Here is a 20554-nt window from a genome sequence, read left to right as displayed (position 1 = left end):
CTGACACCATGCCTCCTTTAAACCTACTAGTATGCACATATATGAACATAAATAAAATTATGAACAACACACAGGGAGCAAAGGTTGTGTGTACTCTCCAGCGGAAGACATACGGCGTGTGTGAAGACGCAGTAAATGAGTTTGCGGCTCCATTAGGCCCCCTGTTCTTCTCTCTGATCTGTGTTTTTTCAGTCCTTTCAACTCCCTGCAGTACAAAGTGAACCCTGTGGCCTCCTGCGATATTCCAGCCCTTTGATGAAGGCCACTGGAGCACAAATAAAGGCTCGCAGTGGTCTGCTGTTTACGCTGAGGGGCCCGCATTGGGCCCCATCTCCCCTCCTCTCCCTCGAGCCGCTGCTGGCTATGTGGGGACGTTAATGACAGGACACAGCGCAAGAGAAGCGAAACCTCGTCCCGCGGCTCCACCCGTCATCACCGCTCAGCCTGCTAATTCTGTCCCACTGATCTCGCCGTTTTCCTCTGCTCCCTTCAGCTGTCAATCTCCCGTCCCCCCGCTCGGCACTCGCTGTCAGAGCAGAAAATGAGACCACAGCAGGTAATGGAGGAGATCCTGCTAGGAAGATTCATATTTTGTCTTTCTTCAGACACCCATGCTGTCTTTTTCACTCTCTATCGTACATGACCTGTGGCTGTGTGGCTGTGTTAACTGATAAAGTGGTGTGCTCAAGGTTACAAAGCACAAAGACCCCCTCACTGCTGCTGACTGACCTAACCAAGATCTCCCGAGGCCTGAAGGTGAAAGCCAAATGGACACATGATGTGTCCAACTGTGATGTGTCCTCGAAGACAGTCACTTAGGTTCAACTACAGTCCATCAAAACTACAAGCTACTAAAAAGTAGCTAACTCCATTAAAGCTATTTAAGAGGGGAATATTTAAACATTTTATAGTAATAATAGATGATTGACAAGTCATATTTGCATTTATCTCAATTGGAGTGACACCATTAAACTTGAAAAGATATACATACACTAAATACAATAAAACAAATACACTAATTTATAGCAGCATTTAATGAAATATATTGCTACATACATAAAATGAAATGCATATGATTACATATAATGCCGAATACATATAAATATACAGAATACATAAAATGCTGTAAAAGTCATGCGCATTACATGCAGAAGAAAAAAATTATATTGTGGCCACAAATTAATAATTACTTCCCACAACTTATTAATTCATGGCCCCATTTGATTAGTTTGTTCCATCATTTTAGTTTAATTTGTTCCCTAATTTCCCATTAACTAAAAATAGGGAACAAAATAATAAGTTGGAACTTAATTCTTGGGAATTTATTCTTAATTCAAGTCCCACAATATCATGTTTTTCCCACCACATCATCTGCTGTAAACGGGACTTGGCGAATCATTTTTGAACCAGAGCATTAACAGGAATGAATGAACCAATTCACTAAAAAGAATCCAACTTCATTACTTATGAGAGTGTGTTTGATTATGGTCTCACGTCATCTATGTACTAAAAACGGAAATGTTTTTCCTTTGTCAAAACGATCCCCATCCGCACGGATCCACAATAACGACTAAAACTGCTATATTATGCATGTCAGGCCAGTTGTTGGCGATGTCACTTTGTAAAGAAACACTACGCACCTATAGACTGAACACGTAATACGCATGCAAGTCACACAACAAATTCACGTTTTTCTAGTTTGCACGAATGCAATAATGGTATCGTTTTCAAAAACTTGCACTTTGAAACATGTTTTCAAAAGTTCACATTTTCAGGACCCCCAAACACTGTTGTGTAAATGAATGGCCAAAACTGTTTTCAATTTTTAGTTGAAAAGGGTGTTGTGTAGGAACTGAAGGAAAATTAAAATTGAAAATTAAAATTGAGCGGAAGTACGTAGGAGGGCGGAGCCAGGCTAGGTCTTAGATGGTTATGAACAGTAAAAACTGCCCAAACCCCTCTAAACCAGCCTGTGAGAACAATTTAAACCAGAAAACCAGCTTAGGCTGGTTTAAGTTTTTTTTTCTTCAGCAGCAGGGAGCTGGGCTACTCTCAAGCTACTGAAAAATGTAGTTAAATAAGTCTCTTTTTTTAGTTTCTTACTCCCCAACCCTGGTCATGAGGATACAATGAGATTTCAACTGAGCTCTGAAGCTCAGGGAATAGTAAATAAAGCACATCGGTGGACCAGATGAGCACCGTGTTCAGAACTGCCCAGTCATCACGCTACTTCCTGCATCTCCTCCAGCTGTAAGGGAAACATTGCATCAGCACTTGCTTTCTCCTTCAGTCGCTCTCTCTTTCCCCATCTTCCACACGAGCTACATCACAAGAAACCTGCAGCCGCTACACTGAGCCCAGACACACTGCTTGTAATGGATGCCATGTTGTCTTCACACACACTCTCTGCATCACATTACTATGTACAGGAGACTACTGGTGGATATGTGCTGATTCAGAGTCAGCGTGTGCAGTCTGAGGAGAGAGTAATGAGGCTACGTGAGGCGCAGTGCCCTGGAGCAGCCAATGCTTCACTCGTGTGCTGTGATGTGAGGCCAATATCAAAGTCCCTCTTAAAAAGCCCACAATGCACTGCAGTGAGGCCCAGAGATACAAACCTAAAATCACACACAGGCTCCTGAGGGGAACCGAGACTATTTAAACAACCATTAAGGGCTCTCTATTCAATATTCTGAGGTACTCACAGTGAAGAAAAGAATCAAAAGGAGAAACAGAAAGACAGAGAAGGATAGAGTGCCTATGACAGAGATGTCCAGGGGCCTCATTTATAAACGTTGCGTACGGACAAAAGAAGGCGTACGCCGCTCTCTAAGCAATAATTGGTAATTATAAAAAGCAAACTTGACGGGAAAATATGCGGTCCTACACGCAAGCTCTGACCCAGGCGTACACACAAAAACAGGTGAAATGAGAAATGGCGACACCGTCGGCAGATGGAAGAAACACGTGAAAGTGTGTGAAACTTTAGACCGTTGTGTAAAAGAAATGGCAATACTGCCTTTCATAAATAACATGAAGACTTCACAAAGCAAGTCAATTAACCGCCTACACAAACACCCATTTGATCGCTCTGCAGTGTAAAACTCAAAAATCAAACAAAAATTACAACAGAAATGCAAATTAACACATTTGCAAAAAGAAAAGTGAAATATGTTCTGCAATAATATTGGCATGTTATGCAAGCATCCTCATAAATAATATGGGAAACAGAACGAAATAATGTACAAAACGAATATCCTCGTCAATGTGTCCGTCTGGCGGAGCAGATATAGATGCAATTAGATAGACAGATAGATAGACAGATAGATAGATAGATAGATAGATAGATAGATAGATAGATAGATAGATAGATAGATAGATAGATAGATAGATAGATAGATAGATAGATAGATAGATAGATAGATAGATAGATAGATAGATAGATAGATAGATAGATAGATAGATAGATAGATAGATAGATAGATAGATAGATAGATAGATAGATAGATAGATAGATAGATAGATAGATAGATAGATAGATAGATAGATAGATAGATAGATAGATAGATGTATTAATTGTCCACTGGGGAAAGTTTTTTTCATAGTAAAAATGTCTTCATCAGCTACGGAATCATGGTATTCATGCATATGCCTTTAGTTTGTTTTATTTTTGCGATGGAGCGCTGGATGCTTTTTTGCCTCGACTTTGATGTCAGACCATTTCTTTTTTATTTCGGCCACGGTCCGAGGTTGTGAGGCTACAGCATCTACAGCGTCTGTAACCTTTTGCCACTCAAGTGCCTTTTTGGCATTAGTAATGCCCACACTGTGCCCTCCAAACACTGTGCCCTCCTCTTTTCCATCTCGCCAACGATAACTTCTACTTCACATTGAGTGAAGTTACGTTTTTTTTATTTCCTCTCTGTGTTTGCCATGATTTCGCAATCGATGAATATTAACTTGTGGGCGTTTCAAAGACTATTTATGGGCAACTATGGGCGTGACATGAAGCCGCATAAGCTGCGCTACCTGTATACCGAATATTTCTGTGCGTACGCACGTCCTATGTTTCATCCGTACGCCACTTCTGACGCTAATCCTTTTTTTAAATCCTTAGTTTAATAAATGAGGCCCCAGATCCTGAATGAATCTTCTATATATCTATATTAATCAATTTGAAGCATCCACTTGAATGTAAGAATCATAAATAATAAACAGTAAAACATTTGACACAATCTATGTAACTTAATGAAAAACAGCGATGATGCCATTTGAATATGAGGTGCTCTTATGGGCCATTTACACAGAATGTGTTTTTGCTTCGAAAAGCAAGGAAGACATTTTTTTTAAACTGCCGTGTCGTGCAAAAGACGCCAACACAATGGTCAAAGACATCCATCCAGCACATGTATATACTGGAAAAACATATTAAGATGCGTTTTGGTCAATCGGATCACATGTAGACGAGGGAGACGCATTTCTGTTTAGATCCTCATTTTAATTCTCGTTTGTCCACTTTCAATCCCTTCTGTCCTGATTTCTTCGAGGGGAGGGTCTATGTAAAATGTATGGACTTTTTCAGATCTTTTGATCTAATAGATGAAATAAGCTCACACAATTTACATATGAACGAGCCCGGAGATGACGGAAAAACGTACAGAGAACAACAGCTTTTGTTGCTGCTCTGATAGCCGCAAGATCATGCCGAACGCTGCGAGTGAGCCTTAGAAATCAGGAATGGTGAGAGAACATTGTGCTTGGTACGTGTTTCCTCTTCAAACCAAACTTGGGTCTTCAGCTGAAAAAGTTTAAATCCCATCTAGCTAGCGTTCTTCCCATAATGTTTACGTGTGAGGTCATTTTGTGGCTGTTTGAAAGCATTCGACCACATGAGCATTTAAACTATGAAAGCAGTCTGGTTGAATGCATTTTCGACTACCTCTGGAAGTGGTAAAAAGTGGACAAGCTCAAAACATTTTAGACCCTGTTTACACCTGTATTTAGCGTTGTCCGCTTGTGATCCGATCAACCAAAACGCATCTTAATACCAGGTGTAAACAGAGTCTTAGGCCGCGTGTCCACCAAAGCATTTTTGCACGCGGCTGGCTGGCGTAGTGTATTCAATTGTTTTCAATGGGAGCGGCGCGTTTTTAGAACGCCATGAATGTAACCAGTGGAGGAGGGGCAGGACAAATACAACACTGACCAACTGTCACATTCTGATTGTACAACGTCAACAGAAGAAGAAGCATATTAACGGAACAAAATAATTTTAAACAAGAGCCAGAGCAAATACTTTACATTGTATCGACATTTCTATATAGAATCAATACAGAAACAAACTATCTGTGTAATGAGATGCTAGTAACACTTCCGCAGATATTCCGTATTATAAAGTCTCAAGTGAAAAAAGCACTGCACTGCTAAAATGCTCTCAAGCACCCACAGCTAGGCGTTTTCAGCAGAGCACCTATAACATTTTCAGCTGGCTACAAACGCTTTGGTGGACACGCGGCCTAAAAGTAGCGCAGTGGAATGCAAAAATGCGTTGTATGAACAGCCCCTAAAGCCTAAAACCATCTTTTCAGTGGAAAATACTGTAATGCATTGGCCTTGAGTGGCTTATTGCCTTTAAACTATATATATTAAATGATATAAAACCGTTATATAATAAAAGATACTGCTATTCAATAAATAGTGACATTTATTGGTCTTTCTCATTACAACGGCTTTGTTTCTAGGTGGACTGTTGAAGAACGCAACGCAACACATTTCCTTCAAATCCTGGAGAATTCAACCAATCAGATGATGACTTTGAAACTCCCGAGGTGTTTCCCATTTTGAATGCCATATGCATCAGACATTTAGCCAACAGTCCATGGGTGTGAAGTCTGAGGCTGAGACTATCTAAAGGCAGGGAGGAGTAGCTCTGGTCTTCAGGAATGTGAGAGGAGAGAGGAGCAGTAGATTACAGATGTGCCAGCCAGTGAGGGAAATTCCCACAAGATGCACACAAGCACCCAGCGGCATTCCCAATTCGCTGTGCACACTTTGCCATGAGATAATAGTGAAAAATACAGCAAAAATGATTTGGTAATGAAGACACAAGATACAACATTCAGCTGATTCCAAATGAAAGTGAGCATCAGTATATGCAGGTTAATATGCGGACCACGCTGGTTGTTTCACAGTCGAAAAGGCACAAGAGCACAACAGTGGTAGACAGCCACGTTGAGGAGCGTTTGTCGGATTAAAAGATACCAACAATTTTTCATCTCTCATAACTTCTGGAGAGAAATAGCACAGACAAGGTAAATACTGTGGCTCTGTAGATTCTTTGAAAATATTTCTGTTTATTTGAGCATCCTAACCAGCCCAAAACAGTCGCTGTGTCTGAAATCACATACTGTCTAGTAGGTACATTAAGTTTAAAACTTACTTTAATTATGACCATTGAAAAAGTAGGTAACTCTTTACTTTAGGATTCAATTCTCGCTATTAACCAGTTGCTTATAAGCATGTATATTACTAGGATATTGGCTGTTTATTAGAACTTATAAAGCACATATTAATGCCTTATTCTGCATGACCTTATTCTACATCCCTTAATCCCACCCAATACCTAAACATAAACGCTACAAAAACTACATTACTAACTATTAATAAGCAGTAAATTAGTTTAGTGAGGCAAAAAGTCATACTAAAGTGCTACCAAAAAGTATCTTCTATATAGTATTAATATGTGTAGTATGAATGAAATTCAGACACACTACATGCTATACACTTATGTTGTCATTGTCACGTTACCTACAAGCTTCAGTTGTGCCATTTCACTGCCATTCACAAATCCTCTCCAGTGGCATCATGGGACAGTAAAGTGTCTATTGTTGGTGGAAATAGTAGGTCAATCCGGGTGCTTTTCGTCTACCGTTTTATAAATAGTACGAATTTGGACATACTACTCTGTGCACATACTATTTTTTGCCTACTAAATAGAATGAAAGTAGGCATATTCTGTCACAGTTGACTCAACCCATAGTGTGAATTTTGGGCAAAACTACCAGTTGGTCAACCAATGGCAGACAAGGGGAGTATTAAAGAAATTATTGATACTTCTTGGGTGCACAGGAGCAAAAGATGGTTTTGATCTAAAGCAAATAACCTCAGGCTTAAGTGAGTAAACAGCACCGTCTTACTCTTTGCTAATATGACATGGCTCACTTTTGCTGGAATGGCCGGGTTATAACATTCCTTCTCAGCAGAGCCCTTCAGTGCGGTAAAAATGGTCCTTGAAATTCACTCATAACATTGCTTAACACATTGATAACATTATGATAGCAGATGTTAAACTAGTGTATTTCTCCATACCGCCGTGGCTCTGTGGATGTGTCAGTGGAGTATGGATCCATGATCCCTCTGGTCTTCCTTTATTCTGTCTCCTCACAATGTTCTCCCCTCCCTCTCCTCTAAACACTGCCTGCCTGGTCCTGTAGATAAGCCAAGCCAACACCTCCTCCCTCTCCCTCCTCTCCCCCTGCCTGATCAGGTGAGCAGCCTCAACTAAGTCTCCAAAGATTACACATTTACTTTCAAAACAGGCAGTGCGGCAAACTAAGAGCAGAATCTCAATCTAGCCCTTGCCATCTCCCCCTTCCTGTTTCCCAGCACACCTTGCCTTAATAAACCCCAGCTATCTGTCCAGCATACCGAACGGCTATAGCAGGGCCTATTAAAGAGATAAGGCCAGACTCTTTCTCCACTTCTGCTGCCCCCTCTTCACTGTCCATTCAACTGTATCCATAATATAACTAAATACCTCACCTACAAACACTCTTTGTGACACGCTCATGTGGACCTAAACCGGAGGAACGAGCTTACGCTCAAATATTTCTTCATCCGTCAGTTTTATTTACTCTAATGGTCAATGTGCAACTTGAGTTGATAGTGTAAGCTCACTTTGGTTAATGTGTAAGCAGGACACCAGGGCGAGTCTTAGCCGCGGTGAGTCACAAACATGTACAAATCTTATTCTTGCAACTGAAGGTCACATCCGGTATTACGGTCATATTTCGTAAGAATCGGTTTTGATTGAAGCATGCCATAATGTTTAGTGTTCATTCTTATGAAATTTTTAGATGTGAGCCACTGAGCTTTTCAGCAAACGACATAGAGGGGAAAACGGCAACAGAGCAAATGGTTATGGAAGCTTGATTCCACCTGGTAGTAAAAAAAAATATGGTAATTGTGACTGTGTTTCTCATAATTTCTCTCAATTATGGCTACTTCTTGTAATATATCACACAATGTGAAATGACTTCCATTAAATAGAATCCATGATGATTCATTCAGACAGGGAAAGTAAAAGGACTTAAACTCCTGCCTGTTGGAGAAGCGTGCAGGGGCTTTGTGGGTCGCGTGCTGACACACCCTGCCTGCGCATGTCTTTGATGTGACACACAGCTCAGTTGTTCCAGCTGCTTTATCACAATCCTTTACTCTTAACCCTGACCCCATCCACAATGATCATATAACTCCTCTTACTGCTGCCACAGTATTGTCTGAGTGTCCATTGTGTCAAAGCATAATCACAAATTATTGAAATTGGGATTCATAACAACATTTCTAAAAACTACCTATGGTCCCAAAGAGAGATATGAGAAGTCGCTTTTACTATGAAAACAGGAATCACTGCATAAGAGTTCAACAGTGACCATCCACTCCCATAATCGAGTCCCATATATCTCTATCAAACAATTTAAATGTCTGAATATATTTGAACAGTTTACTATTTGCGCAATACCTTAAAATGTTTACCATGTACACTACTGTTCCAAATATTGAAGTAGGTAGAATTTTTCACTGTTTTTGATTCCTTATTACATTTACTATTACATTTATTATATTTGATTAATTATTACATTTGAAGCACTTGGGATTTAGGGAAGTGGTTCATCACCTCATAAAAACATTAAGTTCACAGTATTATCCTTTAGTCTTTTTTCATCTATTTATCTATTTTAATGCAATAATGTAGAATAAAAATCACGTTTAAAAATGGACAGCCTCTGTTGCACTCTATTTTACCCCACGCACGCACACACACTGCTGCCATTCATTTAGTTATGCGTGAGCCTTGAGAGAATTAAATGACTGAAGTATTTCTGCCTTGAAATACATTCCTTTATTAAGCAGAGCAAAAGTATAAAAGTGTTTTTTTTAGCGCTCTGTGTGTGTGTGTGTGTGTGTGTGTGTGTGTGTGTATGTGTGTGCGTACGCATGTATCCATCCTCTTCTCTCTCAACAGGAACTCTTATCACATAATGAAAAACTGCTGGTGGTGAAGGGACTGTGGGCACAAGGACAAGTGATCATAATAGAGGACATTAAAAGAAAACACATCAAAACCTCCCCCCATAAACCACATGACAGGAAAACCTCAAGACAAGCATTGCAAATAGAAACATATAACTAATGCTTCTGAGAATGATAACAAAAGTCTTGTTTTCTTTTTCCTAGTTATCTTTCAGTCAACTGCTCTAGCAACAGTGTTCAAAGATGGTGAACTGCAATGACAGAATATTTTGGAAGCAGACATGATGCTGCATTATTTTTGGCTTCATTGCAGCACCAAATCCTGAAGAACGTAAGCACCGCGCTCTTCACTGGAATCCACTCTGGCTTTGACTACTGATCCACACCATCTCTTCCCCCTCACTGTAGTATTCAGGGTATTTAGTACGTTCCTTGGTCACTGCCATCAGTATCAATCCTTCAGCAACAGACTACTGACTGTCAACTACTCATGAGAGGCAGTAAAGTATGTTGTAAAAAACCCGGGACTACTACTACTTTCTGACAGACTCTGTGAAAAGAGAATATGGTAAAGGGAAAAAAACAGGTAGCTTGAAAAACCATGGCTCGGAATAGACAAAAGCATGATGCAAATTGATCAAATCAAAGGTGAGCTAAAGCTGAAACCGCTTGCAAAATGTGAAGAATCAGAAATCTTCTAAGAATTCACATCTTGTTCAGGTATTTCACGTTGATTATTTACAGATTCGCCTTTGAATGCCAAAAATTCCAAGGGCAGGATGGTTGTTAATTTATTTTTCCACCAGTGTCATATCGATTAAAATTCCTGGCTGACAGAACCATTTTACGATAACAACAAAAACCATGCCAACTATTTTACAATAACTACAAAGAGTCAAAAATGACCATGGTCTTACCTTCATTTTGGAATGGTATTCTTTGAGATACCTTGTAAATACCATGGTACATTTTCAGGATTTGCAGGACTGTTCCTATCATTTATTTATGGATTTTTAAAACCCTTTTGTAGCTATTGCACTCACAAAGAACCAAGTAGTGTAATTCGAAACATTTATATTGACTATAGACTTTTAATTACCCCTCGAGATGTTAAATTAGTCTCACACATTCGCATGCTCATGGTTCTCTGATGTTGGTTAAGTGTCACATGAAATGATGGTAAACAAATCAAATATTTCAAAAAATTTTAGTAAGTGTTTTATTTTATTTTTAAAAATGATTTGTTATTTTAATGATTTAAATCATTATTAATATAATTTTTATCAACAAACCCTCTGCAGTTCCCTCACAAATCCCGCTTTGGGATAGCCTGGTCTTACCAGACTCTCTGGCCACTCTCCATTGACAAGCGTTAACTTCCTTGAAGGCGGGTACTCTGTTGAAGTTTAAAACTATTGGATCTGCCCAGAGCCACTCTGGATCTGCCAAAACCAATCGCTAACGTTTGGTTGTGGCGTATGACGTGCCGTTCGCCTCTGTTTCTCACATAAGTCCGTAAAAATAACTGTGCAGATTGTGCACGCCACCTCAGTGATAAATTTCATATTTCTTGTGCTTGGTATGATAAGAATAAATGCTGCCGTAAATAATGGCCCAATTCAAATGTTTACATGCTTTTCTTCTTTTTCTTTTTTGAGCGGTGATATATTGCTCTTGTAAATACTTGCCAGCATTTAAAGAAATACAAGTCTGGAAATGCATCCAAATTACAGCGAAGCGCAACCGCACGGTGCTCTGCAGTGGTCAAAAAGGATATAAACAGTGAATTTTGAAGTGATATATTCTTGAAAACTCAGAGATGTGGATTCAGACAGCAATTAAATTACCACACGACCTTGGTGTTTGTCTAAAACAGTAGGTCATTCGGCCGGGGATTTTTACGCGGATGGTGGGAGACGGACGGCAATAAAATCACTGACTTGCTCCTGTAAATGATGACAATACCCCACAAGAAACAATTACTGTCCGAATAGGGCTTCAGCCAACTCCTTCACCACTAACAGAGCGAGCTGGAAAATTAAACTGTGGGGATGAGGGCCACCAACAAAACTCAGCTAAGATTGTTCTTTAACTTTAACTTCTGGATATTCGGCAGTGGTGCCACAACTGAATGAATGGCTTCGCTCGCATCTTTCTCCGCCGCCATTACTGAACTACAACTCAAACTAGCGCACAACATCAACGTCATCGCTCTCAGCCACTCCCTCTGTTCACTGATTGGACCGGTAAAAATTTGTTCGGAGAAAACCCAAGAATATACCGCAGTCCCAGACAGAGTACTGAAGGAAATTTTTAATTGAGCGGAAGTACGTAGGAGGGCGGAGCCAGGCTAGCTTTGGGAAGCCCTAGACTCTAAAATATACTTGATTAATTTCCAAGACTTTTCCAGACATGTACTGTGGGTACCCCGTATAACCCGATACCTTTACTGTATCAAGGTACTTATTTGCAATGGAAACTTTCCACACAATGAGAATATTAGTCACTGCCTGAACACATTCAGTTTTTTACGAATAGTAATGATCTAACAGCATACCGTTTCATTAGCGTGCTATCGTTTTAATATTTATCTAACCATGTCACAGTGACCAGCCAGTGACACTGAGTCATTTCTCTATCTTTATGGCTGTAGGTGGAACAGATTTGACAGGTGGCTAACATTGAGCAGGTCTGCAGCTGAACCTCTCCTCACTTCAACCTTCCATCTTTACACTTCATTTCCCCCGCCACTGCGGCAGCCGTGGCATATGGCTCAGTGCCCTGAGAGTGGCCTGCAACTCTCTCTCAAGGGACCTTCACTGCCCACAGCTTCAACCTGTAGTTACCACTCAAAAAAAGTGCTTACTCACTCTGTACTACCCACAGTCACCGGCGTTATCAAACTCTGCATTATTTATGACTGTCTTCACCACTCTCCTCCTTCACACACCCCCGTGTCTATATTTCTCTCATCTTTCTGTATGTTTCTCTCTCATCACACATCCTTGTGTATAAACATGGTAAAAATTAAATTCTGTTTCTATTTAACTTATCAAATATACCCCCGGTTTCACAGACAATGCTTAAGCTAATCCTAGACTAAAATGCATGTTTGAGCTGTTTTAACTGAAAGAATCTTGCACTGACAAATCTTAAAATATGTCAGTGGCATTGTTTTGTCTCAAGATGCACACCAGTAATGTTTTTTTCTTGGGCACGTTTATAAAAGTTACTTAAATGTCCTAATTGAACTAAGGCCTAATCCTGGCTTAGTCTAAGCCCTGTCTGTGAAACCGGGCTATGATGTATTATAGAGTGAAAAAGTGGTGGAGAAAGTAATGTATTATATTAAATGTTTTTTACAATACGCACCAATGAATCGTTCATAATAGGATATGGAATACATTTTTAAAAAGTAAATGGAATCATTTTTGATTTCATGTTGATTTCATGTATAAAAAATCCCTTTATTATGAATAGTATATGGGGTGAAATCTTTCAGGTTTTGCTGTTTGTTATGCACATGTCAGAAAACGTGTTAAATGTGTACACAAGACAATCTTTTCCTACCTTTCCCATGGGTTTGGGAGAGTCCCAGCTCCTCTCTATTGATGGCGGAATCTGGTAAATGTCCTGTGTCTGGTTCATAGAGGGTGGCACCTGGTACACGTCCTGCCCGGGACACGGCCCTCCTACAGTGGGTGGCACCTGGTAGATGTCCTGGCCTGGAACATTAATGGAGGGGGGCACCTGGTAGACATCCTGTGGGGTGGGAGGGTACTGTGCCTGGCTTTGCTTTTGTGCCACAGCAGGGGCTTTAGGTTGGGGCTGTGGAGGTTGGGGGCCGGTGGGCACCTGGTAGAGGCTGGAGGGGGCAGGTAGACCGTGGCTGGGGGGGAGCATGTAGACTCCTTCTGGGTTGGTTGAGTTGGCGGAGCTGGGGGAGGCGAAGGCGGGGTGCATGGCCGTGTACTGGGATCCCGGGGGAAGCTTGTTGTAGGCACACTGAGGCAGGTTGAGTTGGCTCTGGGTTGGGCTGGGCTGGCTCGACAACAGCTGTAACTGCTGCTGTTGCTGTTTATCATACATACCCACAAGGATCTTCAACCGGTTGCCAGGAACAATGCCTTGACGGCCGTGTAGCGAACACAGCCACCAGCCGTCCAGGCCTTGCGTGTCCCGCTCCAGGACGGTCATGATGTCGCCCTTCCGAAAGGACAACTCGTCCGGAGACTCCGCCACATTGTCGTACAGGGCCTTTGCCAACACATTCTGCAAGACAGGAAAGAGAAATAGGTTGAGTTTATATTCACAAATGATCACGTATTACACCTGGATCCATTCTTGGCAATATGATCAACAAGTGGACAGCACTAAATACATGCTGATTCAATTTAACAAGCTGCTTTAGCACCACTTGTGATCAGATCACCCAAGATCTTACCAGGTGTAAACAAGGCTTGTGACTATAGTGTAATGCTGCATTGCTTTTTACATTTTGTCTATTTGCTTCAAACCTCTTCCCGGCACATTTACACAACATGGACTCCATCTGTCCTCTCGTTTACAATGCCATCCACAAGTGCGGCTGGTCTTTGACACTAAAACAAATATTTGCAGTTCGGCCCCCTGGACCAATATGCACACCAGCCCCCCCCCCCCCCCCCCCCTTCTCTGGCACAAACCTACTAAAGCCTGCCACAGTGCCAATAGACACGTGTATCACCCATCTTAATGAAGCCACAGTCAACCAATAGCACTCTATCACTGTCCTCTCAACAAATTCACAGCGCTTGATTGGGTGATTGTGATCAGTCATTGTTACAGCAGGAACCCTCTAGAACTGTTAAACTGAAAAAAGAAAGAGAGGAGTTTAGCTTCAATCAAGGCACTCCAGTATTCTGCTGTAAGCCTCCCCTCTCTTATTGAGTGATTCAGCAGAGGGGCATTGTGCAGGAGAATAGGAAGGGATGGCTAATTTCCAACACAGTGCTCTCCATGTACCCCACATACCCCCGTCTACAGCTCTCCTACCGTGAGTTCACTGTGGTTTGCAAGAGTTTTGAGCTCAAGCTAACAGGTGATTGATGCAACACAGCAGATAGCCAGCAGGTGTTTGATTACTAACAGACCTCCCCTGTCAGGACACATGCTGCATTTGAGTCATGTAGGAATGATCGTATTTACGAGATGAGCTCCGCATGAACGCCATCACAAAGTTGAGATTATCAGTGGGAAACTCACTTTGGACTGGAGGCGTCAATTCGTGGATCATGGTGGAAGCAATTTGGTATTTGTTACGCAGTTGTCATTGTGATGTGATGCTGACCTTGTAGTTTGTATTAATTTGGTGTACTGTTAGACACAGGAAGACAGAACACAACGAGTGCAGAGCTGAAAAGGAGCGGGGCTACATAAGGTCTATAGCATAATTCTCTGTGGCGGCATGAAAAAGATAAAATACACAAGTGAAGTATCAGATTTTTGGTCTAGTGCGCAATATGTGGACTTAATCTTCTTGAACTAGTGCTTAGAAGCTTCCTGTCTTTGTCATGGAAATTTTAAAGAGAGAAAGAAATAAGAAAATGCTGAATGCAGAATGTTTTTAGGCAAAATCACTTCATAATTAATGACTTTCAGACTCATGAGTAAGAACTTACCATGAGGTAAACATCTATACTTATTACAAAATTCACACAGCCTGAATCAAAATTTGCATATTTATGTTGTACATTAAAAGTACATTTTGTAAAAATGTTGTTCAATAGTTTGGAGTCAGGATTTTTTAAAGAAAGTAATACTTTTTGTTCAGCAAGGCTGCATTAAATTGATCAAGAATTACAGACATTTGTGACCCTGGACTACAAAACCAGTCATAAGTGTCAATTGAAATGAATAAATAAGCTGAATAAATAAGCTTTCTATTGATGTCTGGTTTGTTAGGATAGGTCAGTATTTGGCCGAGATACAACTTTTTGAAAATCTGGAATCTGAGGGTGCAAAAAAGCCTCTCTCACTCTCTCTCTCTCTCTCTCTCTCTCTCTCTCTCTCTCTCTCTCTCTCTCTCTCTCTCTCTCTCTCTCTCTCTCTCTCTCTCTCTCTCTCTCTATCTATCTATCTAAAAATCGAAAATCGCCTTTAAAGTTGTCCAAATGAAGTCAATGGCAACCATATTACTATTACTAATACATTTTTGATTTATTTACAGTAGGAAATTTACAAAATATCTTTATGGAACATGATCTTTACTTAATATCCTAATGATTTTTGGCAATAAAGAAAAATCGATAATTTTGACCCATACAATGTATTGTTGGCTATTGCTATTGCTTGTGGTCCAGAGTCACATTTACTGTAAAGTTTTTTTTTAACGGCAAATCGACACATTAAGCAGAACAACTGTTTTCAACAAATATAATAAGAAGAAATGTTTCTTGAGCACCAAATCAACATATTAGAATGATTTCTGAAGGACAATGCGAAGACTGGAGTAATGAGGCTCAACATTTAGCTTTGCCATTACAGGAATACATTACTGTATTTTCTACTGTATTTTTGGTGAGCACAAGAGAAAAAACATTAACAAACCTTACCAACCCCAAACTTTCATGTACTTCACTGTTGATGTAAAAATGTATTTTTGAGAATGTAGTCAGAGATTATGCCTTTGGAACATCAGAAAACCTGATATCACAAATTTGGAAAACTCTGTGGACATAGTACATTATCTGAGCACTTTTGACCTTCTGTTTTTAACATAATATCTAGGATAGTAGGTGATGTAAAATGGGATGCAGTCAAAGCCTGCAGCTATGTCTTCCTTTCGGATCCCTGTGGTATAATGCTAATTATGCACCTCTGTACACACTAGAAACTCAGTGCCCACAATATCTAGAAATGTGCCATACAAATTGCATTTAGTGCCAAATTTTTAGTCTTGCTTGCGTCGTTCTGTGGCAAAACAACGTAGACAGCAAAGAAACAACGCTATCAGCGGGCGCAATTCATTCCGCGTGAATCCCTCCCTGTGTGTTTTAAAGGTCTTGTGTGGAGAGTGGCAGTGCTCTGATGAATGGTGTCTCTGTGCTCGGAGCTGGAGGAGAGAGAGGAGAGGCTCACGTAGGGCATATATGACAGATGAATGCCCTGCCTGTGCTGCCCGGGTGAGGGACAGTCCCTGCAGTGTCTCCCTTAAAGCCGGAGGACACCGAGGCTGGACACAATAGCGCCCGAGAGGCTTTACTGCCTGCGAGCAGCTGGTTGAGATGTCACCATGTAGTGCTGGCACACGCATACACACACAGAGCACTGATGCACGCATAGACGGAGGAATGCGTGATTGTACATGCACAAAAGCATGCGTGCATACCTCCACAGCCTCCTCTATCCATTCACACACTCTCACACACAATGCCAAAATAATGAGAAGCACTCAGACCAGCTGAGAGAGCTCTTTAACTCCATGGGCTTATTTTCTCTCCATACAGGCAGTTTAAGCCATTCTTTGCAAAGGAACGAGACATTCTGACTTGGACTGAGCAGTATGAGCAACAGGAGGACTGTGTCAGTTTTGCTACAGAGAGTATATAGATATGTGCAGTAATCAGAACTACTTCATATTATTTAAATAAGAGTAATGTGGAGTAATGCAACAATACAGAGAAGTGTACTAAAAAAGTCAAAATGAGGAACTTGGCCATGAAATCTTTTAGTACGTGTAAGCTTTAAAGCCATACATTTACTTACTCCAAAATTGACGACATTTACTTCAGATAGAATAATTTAAAATGTTTTCTCTTCTAATACAACAGCAAAGATATATTACAGTATCTTAATAAAATATATTATAATATATGGATGGCTGATGCTGCACTCCGCAGATTTTCGTACAATCAAATGCATAATACCAGCAACAAGCAAACTAAAGCCTTAAAAAAATGTCTACGCTTCCTGCTTCAATAGGAAATTATGTCAATACAGGAAAGAACAATGCAGGGTGTTGCTAGGCACAACGCAAAGCAGAGTTTAGTTGTTTACAGGTTGGCAAGCAATGTCACAATTTACCACATTCATATTAAAACCATGTCGATTAGCTATGAATAATCATGTCCTTTGGCTTGCATCCATGAAGGTCCAAACATAAAGAATATTATGAAATTCAGTATGTAATTCAACTGAATTATCCAAAAGTAGTGTTTACTAGTAAAGTAAAATGAATATGTACTGACAAAAATGCTGGAGCTTGATGCCATTCCTCCTTCACAAATGGGATAGTGTTACATCCTGCCTGAATGTGCTGACAATAACGAATAAATTAATTAGGTGATTGACATTGTTGCTGCAATTGGATAAAAAGCTTCAGAAAAGACTTTTCTGTGATGTCTTTGTCTTTCTTCTCCCGTCTTATCTCACTTGCCTGCTCTGCCTTTGAAAAGCAGAAGCAAATTGCAGTAGAAAAGGAGTGCTGTATGCTTTCTGGGCTATTCACCTCTCTTTTTCACGAGAATATTTTCCTGCCAAGCAAAAAGACTCTGGAGGACTGATGACATCATGAGCTGTTGAACTTTGCCTTCATTATAGAAAGCATGCCAAGCCTCTCTGTCTGTCTCTTTCTGTCCCTCTCCCACTTCTCCACAATTCCCTCTCTCTCTGTCTGTCGATCAGGACTGGATGTTTAGGGAGTGATTCACAGGGGTTTATATGTAAGGGCGAGTCGATGACTCTGTGACAGTGAATGTTTTCTCATTTGTTGAAAATGTACACAGGAGAACACAAGCACATGAGCTTTAAGGCAACAGCAGGAGGATAAATGAAGGAAAATAACAGGGATGGGGATATTTGACTATTGATCAATGGATCTATTAGCATCTTCACAGCCCAGGATAAATCGCACCTTCCATCTCCATCAATTATAAAGTAAAACGTTAAAGTGCCGTGCATTAAACAACAACAGAAAATTAGTTGGTTTCTCAAGGGTGTTTTCTGGTGTACATCAGCATTTATCAAGCAGTAATTGGAAGCTGCTTTGAAAATTCTTTAGCTATTTATCACTAAAAGCAGTTAAGCTACAGTCAAACTAAACTTGTGAAAGAAAAAAAAACGTTTGTAAGCAAAAAATATTTCTGCGACAAAAGTATTTCTGCCTGATTCATTCAAAGAAACTTCTCATAAGAGTCAATGATTTCTGAATCAAACTCCACGTGGTATGTTGTCTATTATTTTCATTGTATTAGCAATATCACTGTAGTAACTTATATATAGTACATACATTATATATAGTAGGCTATATATATATATATATATAATTTTTATAATTTAATCATTAATCATCTTAACATTAAAAAGTCAAAAACATAGTGACGAACAGTATTACAAATTATTTTTAAAGGTAATGTGTTACAATATTGTGTTACTCCCTAAAAAAGTAACTAATTGAGTTACTCAGTTACTTTTTATGGAAAGTACTCCTGCTACTCCCGTTTTCTTTCAACAAGGGGACAGGAGTAGCCTGGATGCCACCCGAACTTAGCCCCGCCCACAACATTTTATTTCGGGAAGTTCGGTCTGGACTTGATCCGTTGTGGAATAACTATGCCCGAACAGAAGCTGTTCGGACCAATCAAATTGTCAGGGCGGGCTTTAAATGATGACGGACAGATGATAAACAGTAACGTAAGCATCCACATCACCAAAGGCGCTTGGGTTGAATTTGTTCTAATCCTTAACGGAGAACTTGTTCGTATGTGCATTCACCTTTACTCTTTCTCTCAGAAATGATGATGGTGTTGGTAAGTACTCTATGTATCCTTCTTTATTACAAATTCTTTTTTACAACACCGGCAAACATTGTTTACACTCACTTCTTCCAGCGTGCGTGCACAGGGTTGACAAGTTTTCACAACAAAACCCGCCAAATTGCTACTCAAAACTAGCCCAAAACAAGCCCTATAGCTTTCCGCGGGGAAAAAATGGCATTTGGGGGGTAAAATATGTGTTTTTTTGGCAGGGTTAACTGGGTTCCTGGGTCTAAATATCACATAATTGGGGTCGCTTCAACCCGCGGACATGGAAAAACAACCCGCGGCAAAACCGCAGACTTGGCAACACTGTGTGCAGTTGAGTTATGTTGACGTTTGACAACTAACATTATGCGTCGCTCCGTTGCTCTGATTGGTTGTAGGTCTATCCAATTGAGGTCTTTCCTGGTTTGGTTGAAACACACCCCATAATCACAGCCCAACGGAGAAATATCAGACTCATATTCTGACTAGAATTGAGTATGACATCGTCAGGCTAGGACAGGAGAGGAGTCAGTCAATAAATGGGAAAGTATTTTTCAGGACCACACTTCGAACGAAGGGGTATGGGGAGTTTCCCTCCACCGACTACCGTGCTGCTAGAATGTGTGTATGTTGCCACTCGGAATCGATCACTTGTGTGTCGCCTGGCTGCCAGTTTCTCCGTATTTGAGTGATGTGAACACAAATTAATAATAGTTAATGTGCAACTTTACTAGCTACTTGAAAAAAGTAATCTGATTATGTAACTCACAATATAGCAATGTATTATACCCAACACTGGTAAAAAACAATAGCGTTTAGCAATTTTGCCACATAAAATATGGCATAAATGACTCAAATAATTCAGTGAATAATTTATTAACAAACCAACATTTTAAAACACTACAATGCAACTTTTTGGAAAAAAAACATTTCCTGGATAAGTTTCATTGTTTTGACAATATCTGAGTTACTGTCACGCTACTGTAAGCCAGTTTCTGGACAACATTTAAGCTTGTAGAGGAAAAGTACTTATACAAGAGGCTTGTATAAGATGAGTGGATTATTCATTTCTCGCTGGCGATCATCACCATGGAAATGTCCAGGTCAAACACTTTCCCTGTGGCTAGAGCAGACAGAGACTGATGCTAAACTTTATTATCTCTGGGAAAAAAAAGTCAGAGAGAATGGATGAAAGAGATGGAGAAAGAGAATGGAGAAGAAAAGGAAACTCATCATCCAAAGGACGAAACGTTCCCCCATTTGCATTTAAAAGGGTCATAAGCGCGAGAGCATTTTGTAGGCCACGTGTTAAAGGGACTGTTCACTCAAAAATTATCATTTACTCACGCGTTTGACTTTCAAAAGTGAATTTTTAAAGAATATCCTGGTCACTTTTCAATATAATATACGTGAATGAGGACTAGAATTGTCAAAAAGCACCATAAAAGCTCCATGTGACT

The 20554-nt window shown here is 40.3% G+C and overlaps 1 protein-coding gene across 4 annotated transcripts in view; it reads right to left on the bottom strand.

Annotated features, from left to right (window-relative positions):
• bcar1 (BCAR1 scaffold protein, Cas family member) overlaps positions 1-20554 on the bottom strand; it is a 105955-nt gene that overhangs the window by 23976 nt on the left and 61425 nt on the right. For all 4 annotated transcript variants that reach the window (XM_079824865.1, XM_079824868.1, XM_079824866.1 and 1 more), the window contains one exon: positions 12883-13584. In XM_079824865.1, coding sequence (XP_079680991.1) covers positions 12883-13584 — 702 coding nt within the window. The remainder of the gene's footprint in view (positions 1-12882; positions 13585-20554) is intronic.

Source organism: Gobio gobio (genome assembly GCF_949357685.1).
Source record: "Gobio gobio genome assembly, chromosome: 9".
NCBI lineage: Eukaryota > Metazoa > Chordata > Actinopteri > Cypriniformes > Gobionidae > Gobio > Gobio gobio.
Note: the sequence above shows the minus strand (reverse complement) of the source record. Positions and strands in the feature narration are given on the sequence as shown.